The sequence below is a fragment of the Xenia sp. Carnegie-2017 genome, unplaced genomic scaffold, assembly GCF_021976095.1.
Source record: "Xenia sp. Carnegie-2017 unplaced genomic scaffold, XeniaSp_v1 HiC_scaffold_1, whole genome shotgun sequence".
Classification (NCBI taxonomy): Eukaryota; Metazoa; Cnidaria; class Anthozoa; order Malacalcyonacea; family Xeniidae; genus Xenia; species Xenia sp. Carnegie-2017.
The window spans coordinates 1,543,853-1,555,569 of NW_025813402.1; the positions used below are offsets into that span (position 1 = coordinate 1,543,853).

At 34.6% G+C, this 11,717-nt stretch overlaps 2 protein-coding genes across 5 annotated transcripts; one reads left to right on the forward strand and one right to left on the reverse strand.

Annotated features, from left to right (window-relative positions):
• Window positions 1-285: 285 nt before the first annotated feature.
• Window positions 286-9,320, reverse strand: LOC124454023 (syntaxin-7-like). 4 transcript variants are annotated; one of them, XM_047004924.1, is made up of 12 exons: window positions 9,173-9,320; window positions 3,957-4,008; window positions 3,461-3,535; window positions 3,297-3,366; window positions 2,997-3,093; window positions 2,842-2,919; window positions 2,611-2,676; window positions 2,281-2,318; window positions 2,063-2,156; window positions 1,476-1,548; window positions 1,133-1,215; window positions 286-629 (listed from the first exon to the last, which is right to left on the reverse strand). In XM_047004924.1, the coding sequence occupies exons 2-12, from the start codon at window positions 3,997-3,999 to the stop codon at window positions 531-533; spliced, it is 816 nt and encodes a 271-aa protein (XP_046860880.1). In that variant the 5' UTR covers window positions 4,000-4,008; window positions 9,173-9,320; the 3' UTR covers window positions 286-530. The 4 variants fall into 4 exon arrangements, with proteins under 4 accessions (XP_046860880.1, XP_046861012.1, XP_046860814.1 ...); XM_047005056.1 differs by lacking the exon at window positions 9,173-9,320 and adding an exon at window positions 4,284-4,451 and having other exon boundaries at window positions 2,063-2,153; XM_047004858.1 differs by lacking the exon at window positions 9,173-9,320 and adding an exon at window positions 4,284-4,451.
• Window positions 9,321-9,590: 270 nt separating this feature from the next.
• On the forward strand, window positions 9,591-11,662 carry LOC124433757. The gene is made up of 3 exons (XM_046983538.1): window positions 9,591-10,021; window positions 10,368-10,648; window positions 11,405-11,662. The coding sequence occupies exons 1-3, from the start codon at window positions 9,736-9,738 to the stop codon at window positions 11,576-11,578; spliced, it is 741 nt and encodes a 246-aa protein (XP_046839494.1). The 5' UTR covers window positions 9,591-9,735; the 3' UTR covers window positions 11,579-11,662.
• The last annotated feature ends 55 nt before the right edge of the window (window positions 11,663-11,717 follow it).

Sequence of the window (11,717 nt, forward strand, 5' to 3'; positions counted from 1 at the left end):
GCGCAAAACATGTTCAGAAACAACGCAGGAAAAAGGAAACCGAAAATTTTTTTACAGATATAAACAATATATTTTTTCAATAAGAGAACATTACTACTTCAGGGTTAGAGACTAACATATGTGTTAAAAAAATGACAAAAAGAAGACGAAGTGAAATTTTACCATATTTAAATTAACATTTTTTTTTGATTCCCCAAAACAAATAGCGGCTTAAGTCCATTTACAGTCGAAGAAATTATTTTCCTTGAGTAGCAACATCCAGGCTTTTTTAACAACTTTGCACGGTAAGATTCCTAGAGTTTATTTGCTAGAACGTCAATTGCACGTAATCTAGTATTACATATCAAATTATGCTTGGTTTCCAGATAAATTTTTTACTGCATATTTTATACTATGTCAGTGTTGTCCTTAAAGTCATTTTCCTTCCATTAAATTGCTTTTTTTTCATTGAGCATTACGCAAGCTGATTATAATGTGTAGTTTAAGGAAGATATACATAAAAATTCGAAGTTATTATGATTACGAAGTTATTATGATTTTTTCGTAGTCTGCCAAATGATTATAGCAATCACACCTCCAACAAGAAGTAAAATCACCAAAAGACAGCACATTTTTTTACGAGATGCTTTCTACAGGGGAGGAAAAACAAACAGAAGGAAAATTAAAAAAAGAAAGACGGGGGAGATACACGATTGATTATTAAAAAATATATTAGATGGTGCTCTCCCGGAAGGAATGGTGACTAATTAATATAAAAGTAAATGATTGGTAGGCAGATATTTATTATGAAGGTCAGTAGGTTAGTGGAGTCTTCAGTAGAGCTGTCGGTATTTTGTTCATAGCCGTTTCAAAATCCTTAGCAGTCATGCGTTCACACAGTCAGTCAAAAGTGATACCAACAATCCTTCCCATGACATCACTGACCACTACAATCTACATCTACAAACATGTGACGTAATAAACATGAAGAGTCACGTGACGAGAAAAGAATTGTTGGCTGACGACAAGATTTATAATGTTGAATTGAATTGAGTAATTTCCTGTAGGGAAATTATTTTCAAAAGGTTTTAAAGTCCCGTGTCTGCATTAAACAATTCTCCATTCACAACTGTACAAAATTTAATATTTTTACCTGATATTCGCTGGCTTTCTGTAGTTGTGTATTTGCTTCTTCTACATGTGTACCAGCCGTAACAACGTGATCCTCAATGTTATCTGAACAAACACATCAAGTATGAATTTAGGAAAGCATGAACACATGTGCATTAAAGCAATCCCATCTATCCCCCAAATCCCTTAATATCCCGCCAACATCATGAACACGTGTGTATTGAAATATCCCTACCTATCCCCCAAATCCCTTAATATCCCGCCAACATCATGAACACGTGTGTATTGAAACATCCCTACCTATCCCCCAAATCCCTTAATATCCCGCTCAAATCGTGAACACGTGTGTATTGAAACATCCCTACCTATCATCTCTCCCTGTTCATGAATCATGGTCCCCAGATCCCTAAATATCTCATTTACATCCATGATATCACTCTGAATACAAAATGAGAGAAAGAAAATTAAAAACAGGTACGCAATGCGTACACAAAGATGCGACACAAATTCAATTTAGGTAATTTGAAAATAGCAAGCGCAACCAGTCTACGTGTCCCAAATGCAGGAATCACCATTGCACGTTGGTGATAGCAGGGAGAGCACATTGTTATACACATTGTATGTATAAGTTTAAAGATTGGTAATCCAGGCATATTTAAAAATTGAAAGTTTCTCCGGATTGTATAAAATGATTTTCTTGAGCTTTCGACTCGGTGCTTCGAGCCTTCATGAGAATAACAAACGATGTTATTTACAACTGTTTTTAATTTGTAGACGTTTAGAGCGTCTAATTGGATTAGCGAGTGGATTAATGTGATTGGATGGTGTGAAATGCGTTGTCATGGGTTCTGGTGTATTGTGAATATGATTGGTGTTAATATTGTATATATATATACCAATGATATAGACATTGTGGTTTAGCCTGATGCCAAAGTAACCATTTTATAATTACCTCCAGTTGTCTGACTGCTCTCTCGCGTTCCTCAAGTAATTCAACATTAATTTCATCTTCCTGTTGCACCTGAATAGTTGTTGATTGACCTCTACTGACAGAAATGTTTAAATTATTGAAATACAATGTTTGTAATGTATCCTCTAGGTAAAATCTCAGTACAGAAACGTTGTTATCCAACGAAGTTTACAAATCCTGAAGAAAAATCTCTAACTTACTGATCATAAGATATTCCACTTGGCTCAGTTTGACCAAACTAGAAATGAATTAAATTACAAAAATCTATCGCCTGCTCATTAGATATTGGATTACAACTGTATTGGATTAATGAAAAGATTGGATTACAACTGTATTGGTTTAACAAAAAGACTGGATTAATGAAAAGATTGGATTACAACTGTATTGGATTAATGAAAAGATTGGATTACAACTGTATTGGATTAACGAAAAGATTGGATTACAACTGTATTGTACAAGTGGTTTAGAATCTTTACCACGCAAGCTCATTACAGAGAATTGCCCCACTATGAAATAAATTTTAAACTTACAGGTGCGAAATTGTCAGATTTTGCTCGAGCTTTTGATACAAATGCTCTCTCGCGGTCAGCTGCTTCCTACAAGAACATAGATTAAAGCACATTAAAAATATAAGTTGATCTATTAACGTATAGATACAACATTAACACATCCCATTATATCCATCAATGTACATGTATAATATCCACACTTTCCATTTAATCAATTTATGTACATATATACCATTACATCATTCAACGTACCCTCTGAACAGACTGAAAGTTGTTCAAGGCATCCATAAAGTTTTCACGAAGTCGATTCACTTGAACCTTGCGTTGTTTCTTAAATATCAACCATTATAACAGTCATATCTCTTGCATTAGGAGAGATTGAAATAAAGCCATTTATCTTTGGTCACCTGTTCCATAGGATCTTCAGCCTCAAGAAGAGGCAATTGTTTAATCATGGAACTTGTTTCACTTGCTAGCGACTTTGTACTTTTTTCTGTATTTTGTCTAAAATTACAATTTTACTTTCAACACAGAGATTTATATATTTTTTAAGTGATATGGAAATGTCAGATTGTTCTGTCACTTTTGATGATTGTAATGTACACCTAACTTCATAATGAAGGAACTCCCCCCCTTTTGATCATGTAAATGTCCTCACCCCCCTTCTCCTCATACCAACAAAAGTTTAGATAATTTAAACTACATACAATCTTTCTTGGACTGGTATTGCATCTTCTGACGTCCCCAACTTATTAACCAACTTTTGCATAACATTTACTATAAAATAAAATCATTAAACTTTATGTTAAAGCTCAGCGAAAAGTCAAAATATCAAAATACAGAAACTTTTGATGAATGAAGTCATTGTTACCATTAAGGGTGATTTGCTGTATATTACTTCCAGCTTGTTTACAAAGTCGTTCATATTCTGATTCCCCTCGACCATCTAATGAAATAAATTATATTTTATAATCATAGGAGAAGATTTTGAGCACAGACACATAATCAATGACCGTGTAAACAACCGCATGTATCTCAAAATCTGAGAAAAGAAGGTAAGGTTAGAGTGACATAAATGGTGATAGGGCATTTTCTAATTGCTACCGGAATATGGTACATGAGAAAATTTAGCTTTTTCTCAGAGAAAAATATCTCAAATTAATTACTTTTTCAGGATAACTTGATTTATAAATTCACACACAAATGAAATGCTGTCATTTTATTCAAGGAATTGAGGGCTCAAAGGATGCAATTTCTACAGATCTTACTACACCCCTCAGATCATAAATATGTAAACATGTACATTTTTCCAACAAACGCTTTGTGTTCTCATAAATAAAACAACATTAACAAATTATTTTACTCACTAGAAGACATTGGTCTTCGGCCTCCAAATTCCCCTCTCGACATCTTGTGAGCCTGGTTAAAAGGAAGCAGATTGATACGTATTTAAAAAAATAACAAAAATTCAATAACAAAAATGGCAAAAACGTACCGCCCAATTACGAACGGAGCGTTTTCAAAACATTCAAACTTACAAGGCATTATTAAAACACATATCCGATGACACGCAAAATTCGGTTTGATTACTTCACAGATCACAAAAGCAGTAAATGAGTTCTCTCCCGGAAGAACAGACTGGAGAATTTCATTACACAATTGAAAATCTTTGAAAGAAATCTTTACACACATACCTGGTACTTCAGATAGTAATTCTTGATGAAAATCGACTTTTTTTAAATGAAGTTTAGTCGAAACTTGTTAGAACGTAAGATAGATAGATAAGAAAAATTTGCCACAGGATATGGCGCATTAGGAAATGAAAAAATGCTCTGTTCTGCTTACATGAATTCTTTCATTTCGCATGACGAACACTCACCGGCTAATTCCGATGAATAAATTATGTTCAATCTGTGCAAGAAGACAAATAACATTTAAAAATCAAATCGCTTTGAAAATGTTCACTGCATAATAGAAACAGATGTGTAAAAAATCAAATACATTTATCGAGGACTTTTATCATTTGTATACTAACTCCTTGCGACCATTAATGATATTCTAGTTAGTATAAAGTATTAATTACCAAATGTTGAAATTTGATCCGATGAAAGGTGTACATAGCAACCAAAAACAACAACAAGAGAATACAAGCCACGCGAAATACTTGACAAACGTTGTTTATGATTGCAACTGTTTTAAGAATCATTGCTACATGCAAAATTGTTTTTCAAAGAAACATTGATTACTTCAGCAACTTTAAGTCCCAGTCCAAACAACTTTAGGTCCCAGTCCAAACAACTTTAGGTCCCAGTCCTAACAACTTTAGGTCCCAGTCCTAACAACTTTAGGTCCCAGTCCAAACAACTTTAGGTCCCAGTCCTAACAACTTTAGGTCCCAGTCCTAACAACTTTAGCTCCCAGTCCAAACAACTTTAGGTCCCAGCCCAAACAACTTTAGATCCCAGTCCAAACAACTTTAGATCCCAGTCAAAACAACTTTAGATCCCAGTCAAAACAACTTTAGATCCCAGTCCAAACAACTTTAGATCCCAGTCCAAACAACTTTAGGTCCCAGTCCTAACAACTTTAGGTCCCAGTCCAAACAACTTTAGATCCCAGTCCAAACAACTTTAGAGCCCAGTCAAAACAACTTTAGATCCCAGTCAAAACAACTTTAGATCCCAGTCAAAACAGCTTTAGGTCCCAGTCCAAACAACTTTAGATCCCAGCCAAACAACTTTATATTCCAGCCAAGCAACTTTAGATCCCAGTCCAAACAACTTTAGATCCCAGTCAAAACAGCTTTAGGTCCCAGTCCAAACAACTTTAGATCCCAGCCAAACAACTTTAGATCCCAGCCAAGCAACTTTAGATCCCAGTCCAAACAACTTTAGATCCCAGTCAAAACAGCTTTAGGTCCCAGTCCAAACAACTTTAGATCCCAGTCAAAACAACTTTAGATCCAAGTATAAACAACTTTAGATCTCAGCCAAACAACTTTAGATCCCAGTCCAAACAACTTTAGATCCCAGTCCTAACAACTTTAGATCCCAGCCAAACAACTTTAGATCCCAGTCCTAACAACTTTAGATCCCAGTCCAAACAACTTTAGATCCCAGTTCATTAACTTTAGTTCCCAGTCCAAACAGCTTTAGGTCCCAGTCCAAACAACTTTAGATCCCAGTCCAAACAACTTTAGATCCCAGTCCAAACAACTTTAGATCCCAGTCCAAACAACTTTAGATCCCAGTCCAAACAACTTTAGATCCCAGTCCAAACAACTTTAGATTACAGTCAAAACAACTTTAGAACCCAGTCCCAACAACTTTAGGTCAACAACATTCACACTAACATACAATACTTACATATTTCCTGTATCCAAAATAATACCCCAGGAAGACAAGAGGTAAAGATATTCCAAACCAAAGCAATAACAAAGCAACCATTGTTGAGAAAGGAACCTTAAGGAAATAAAATGTTACAACGATCCCTTTAAATGCACGTAATCATTCGTTCCCAGACCCCATGTCAAAGACCTACCGCGCCAGATGAATGCTTCCCTCATACGAAAAAATTGAGAAGAAATGCTAGGCCAGCAATAACTCCTGGGTAAAGAGTTCCGGTACAAAGATCAGACCTTGAACACAACATATTTGTAGAAAGAATCTTTGAATCATTCATTTTGCGATGGAAAAATAACTAGCTTCAAAATTCGAAGTTGTCGGTTGCGGTAATGTAAACAAAAAATAGGACTGTAGAATAGATACGCAGCAATCTTTTGTTCAGGTCAAATACTAATATTTGTTTATGTATGTAACAGTTAAAGAGATCAAAAAACATTATTATAACAAAAACACATGCTTTCGACTAAAATGAAATATTAATACATCCCAAGAATACAAAAAGTTTGTCTTATAACAATAGAAACTTACCAAATGAAAACTAGACATTTCAACCCTTTTGTCAGCACAATATTCTGGGTACAGAAAAGAAAAAATCACTGTGTTAGCTAAAAACGATGTAAAGTTGATTATATTCCTGAATTTTATTGACGTACCTCAGTCTTTACTCGTTGATGATAAAAGAGAATTATAAATAGTAAGACAGAAATTTGAAGTGAAATTATGTATTAGAAGGCATGTGGTAAAATGATGGACATTCCACAAAACTAACATTATTTCTACAAAAGCTTTTTTCGTGTATTAATCTAATTACAAATATTACATATATATTACAAATATTACATATATATCACAAATATTACATATATATCACAAATATTACATATATATTACAAATATTACATATATATCACAAACATTACATATATATCACAAATATTACATATATATCACAAATATTACATATATATCACAAATATTACATATATATTACATATCAAATTACGCATGGTTTCCAGATAAATTTTTTACTGCATAATTTTTACTATGTCAGTGTTGTCTGTAAAGTGATTTTCTATCCAATAAATTGCGTTTTATTTATTGAACATTAAGTGAGGCTATTATATGTGTAGTTTAAGGAAGATATACATGAAAATTCGAAGTTATTATGATTATGAAAATTTAGGACGCGAATTTCGTACTGTAATGTATTATTGACAATTATTTCGTAGACACCCAAATGATTATACCAATCACACCTCCAACAAGAAGTAAAATCACCAAAAGACAGCACCTTTTTTTACGAGATGCTTTCTACAGGGGAGGAAAAACAAACAGAAGGAAAATTAAATAAAGAAAGACGGGGGAGATACCCGATTGATTATTAAAAAATATATTAGACGGTGATCTCCCAGGTGGAATGGTGACTAATTAATATAAAAGTAAATGATTGGTAGGCAGATATTTATTATGAACGTCAGTAAGTTAGTGGAGTCTTCAGTAGAACTGTCGGTATTTTGTTCATTGCCGTTTCAAAATCCTTAGCAGTCATGCGTTCACAAAGTCAGTCAAAAGTGATACCAACAATCCTTCCCATGACATCACTGACCACTACAACCTACATCTACAAACATGTGACGTAATAAACACGAAGAGTCACGTGACGTAATAAACACGAAGAGTCACGTGACGAAATAAACATGAAGAGTCACGTGACAAAAAAGAATTGTTTTTGACAATAAGATTTATAATGTTGACTTGAATTGAGTAATTTCTCTGAAATTATTTTTAAAAGGTTTTAAGGTTCCGTGTCTGCATAAAACAATTCTCCATCCACAACTGTACAAAATTTAATATTTTTACCTGATATTCGCTGGCTTTCTGTAGTTGTGTATTTGCTTCTTCTACATGTGTACCAGCCGTAACAACGTGATCCTCAATGTTATCTGAACAAACACATCAAGTATGAATTTAGGAAAGCATGAACACATGTGCATTAAAGCAATCCCATCTATCCCCCAAATCCCTTAATATCCCGCCAACATCATGAACACGTGTGTATTGAAACATCCCTACCTATCATCTCTTCCTGTTCATGAATCATGGTCCCCAGATCCCTAATTATCTCATCTACATCCATGACATCACTCTCAATACAAATGGAGAGAAAGAAAATTAAAAACAGGTACGCAACGCGTACACAAAGATACAACACAAATTCAATTTAGGTAATTTGAAAATAGCAAGTGCAACCAGTCTACGAGTCCCAAACGCAGGTATCACCATTGTACGTTGGTGATAGCAGGGACGGCACATTGTTATACACATTGTATGCATAAGTTTAAAGATTGGTAATCCAGGCATATTTATAAAAATGAAAGTTTCTCCAGATTGTATAAAATGATTTTCTCGAGCTTTCGACTCGGTGCTTCGAGCCTTCATGAGAATTACAAACGATGTTATTTACAACTGTTTTTAATTTGTAGACGTTAAGAGCGTCTAATTGGATTAGCGAGTGGATTAATGTGATTGGATGGTGTGAAATGCATTGTTATGGGTTCTGGTGTATTGTGAATATGATTGGTGTTAATATTGTATATACATACACCAATGATATAGACATTGTGGTTTAGCCTGGTGCCAAAGTAACCATTTTATAATTACCTCCAGTTGTCTGACTGCTCTCTCGCGTTCCTCAAGTAATTCAACATTAATTTCATCTTCCTGTTGCACCTGTATTGTTGTTGATTGACCTCTACTGACAGAAATGTGTAAATTATTGAAATACCATCTTTGTAATGTATCCTCTAGGTAAAATCTCAGTACAGAAACGTTGTTATCCAACGAAGTTTACTAATCCAGATGAAAAATCTCCAACTTACTTGCGTCCAAATTCCCCTCTCGACATCTTGTGAGCCTGGTTAAAAGGAAGCAGATTGATATGTATTTAAAAAAGTTCAATAACAAAATGGCAAAAACATACCGCCCAATTACGAACGGAGCGTTTTCAAAACATACAAACTTACAAGGCGTTATTAAAACACATATCCGATGACACACAAAGTTCGGTTTTATTACTTCACAGTTCACAAAAGCAGTAAATGAGTTCTCTTCCGGAAGAACAGACTGGAGAATTTCATGACACAATTGAAAATCTTTGAAAGAAATCTATACACACGTACCTGGTACTTCAGAGAGTAATTCTTGATGAAAATCGACTTTTTTTTAAATGAAGTTTAGTCGAAACTTGTTAGAACGTAGATGGATAAGAAAAATTTGCCACAGGATATGGCACATTAGGAAATGAAAAAATGCCCTGTTCTGCTTACATGAATTCTTTCATTTCGCATGACGAACACTCACCGGCTAATTCCGAAGAATAATTAATGTTCAATCTGGGCAAGAAGACAAATAACATTTAAAAATCAAATCGCTTTGAAAATGTTCACTGCATAATAGAAACAGATTTGTAAAAAATCAAATACATTTATCGAGGACTTTTATCATTTGTATACTAACTCCTTGGGACCATTAATGATATTTTAGTTAGTATAAAGTATTAATTACCAATGTTGAAACTTGATCCGATGAAAGGTGTTCATAGCAACAGAAAAACAACAACAAGAGACTACAAGCCACGCGAAATACTTCACAAACGTTGTTTATGATTGCAACTGTTTTAAGAATCATTGCTACATGCAAAATTGTTTTCAAAGAAACATTGATTACTTCAAGCGAGTAAAAAATGGGTTGTGGGAATTCCAGATCAGCAACTTTAACGGGGAAGAAGAAAAGTACGAGTTTGAACAACTCGAAAGTTTTTTTACAGTCAGACATAAATAATAATATGGAGAAAAATGCTGTGAAAACGAATATTACGGAATATACAAAAATGAAGCGTGATTTATCGGCTTCGTCAAGCAGAACAGCAGATAGCGGAATATGTGAATCACCAACTGAAACAGTCAATGATGGAATATGTAATCAAACGTTGACTAAAGTCGAAGTTTTAAAACATCCTTCTTCACAAGGTAGGTAGGAAAAACTCAACTTTAACTTTGAATCTATACTTTACTCGAACATGAGCACAAAATGCCTATCTCGTGAAAATTAATCAAATACACAATCAGCATTTTAATCGCAACTACTCAATGCAGGTAATTTTATGTCTAATTTTCACAGGCAAAGCCGTTTTATTAAATTCTCCCGTACACCTTAAACATGAGACATTTCGAATGCACTAAGCGCAGTACAATCTAAGATATGTTTATATATAAATCTCATATGATATCTTATGTCGACGATATTTAGGCATAGGTAGGACTAGTTGTATGTTTCCATAGTAACATCAAAAACTAAATATTCACATTTCTAAAGTATCCAAAGAAGCTTGGTGTTCAATGACACAAACTGATGAAGAAAAGAGATTTGAATCAGAAACGAGAACAGACAATGGTGAAGACCCAGCATTAGTGGATAATAATACTTTAAAACAAAGATCAGTGACCAGAGGCGCCATTGCATTTGATATATCATTTTGCCCGGAGACGGGCAACAAGAAGAAAGCACAATTACCAAAACTCAAAAGGCGAAAGAAAAAAACACTAACGAAAGAAGAATTGGAAGAAAAAATGAGAAAAGCCACAGAAAGAAGACAGGTAAAAAAATTACTAAAGTTTTACGTATTTTTCAACATTGGTATCGTCATTACATAGTAGTAAATTACTGTATATTCTGACTGAAGCTTATGTAAGTGACGTCATCGGTGATGTCACCGGTATCGTCATTGCACAGTTGTGTAGTCTGACTAAAGTTTACGCGAGTGACGTTATTGGTATCGTCGATGCGCAGTTGTATAATCTGATCAAAGTTTATGTAAGTGACGTCATCAGTGATGTCACTGGTATCGTCATTGCACAGTTGTGTAGTCTGACTAAAGTTTACGCGAGTGACGTTATTGGTATCGTCGATGCGCAGTTGTATAATCTGACTAAAGTTTATGTAGAGTGACGTCATCAGTGATGTCGCTGGTATCGTCAATTCACAGTTGTATAGTCTGACAGTACTTCATGTGAGTGACGTCATCAGTGATTTCACAGGTATCGTCATTGCACAGTTGTATAGTCTGACAGTAGTCACGTGATTGATGTCATCAGTGATTTCACAGGTATCGTCATTGCACAGTTGTATAGTCTGACAGTAGTTCATGTGAGTGACGTCATCAGTGACTTCACAGGTATCGCCATTGCACAGTTGTATAGTCTGACAGTAGTTCACGTGAGTGACGTCATCAGTGACTTCACAGGTATCGTCATTGCACAGTTGTATAGTCTGACAGTAGTTCATGTGAGCGACGTTTTTCACGATATGAATTAGAGTAAACGTTAAGATTATTTCATGGTGGTTTCTTACAGGAACACAACAAAAAAATTCAAGAAAAATCACAAGTATTTATTCACCAGTACGAAATGATGACTGAAAGAAAAAATGCTACAGCACAAGGGAAGAATAAATGTGAAAAGAAAAATGACATTGTTATGCATAATGTAACCAATGACAACAGTTCCTTAACAGTACAAGAAATGTGAAGAAGGCACAGTTGACGCATAAAAAGACAACAAAATGTTATATGCCGAAAGATTTGTAAAAGATATTACATTTATAGACGCAAACGATGTTAGATTCGACCAATTTCCCAGACACTCCATTTCATTACACAAGAAGGAA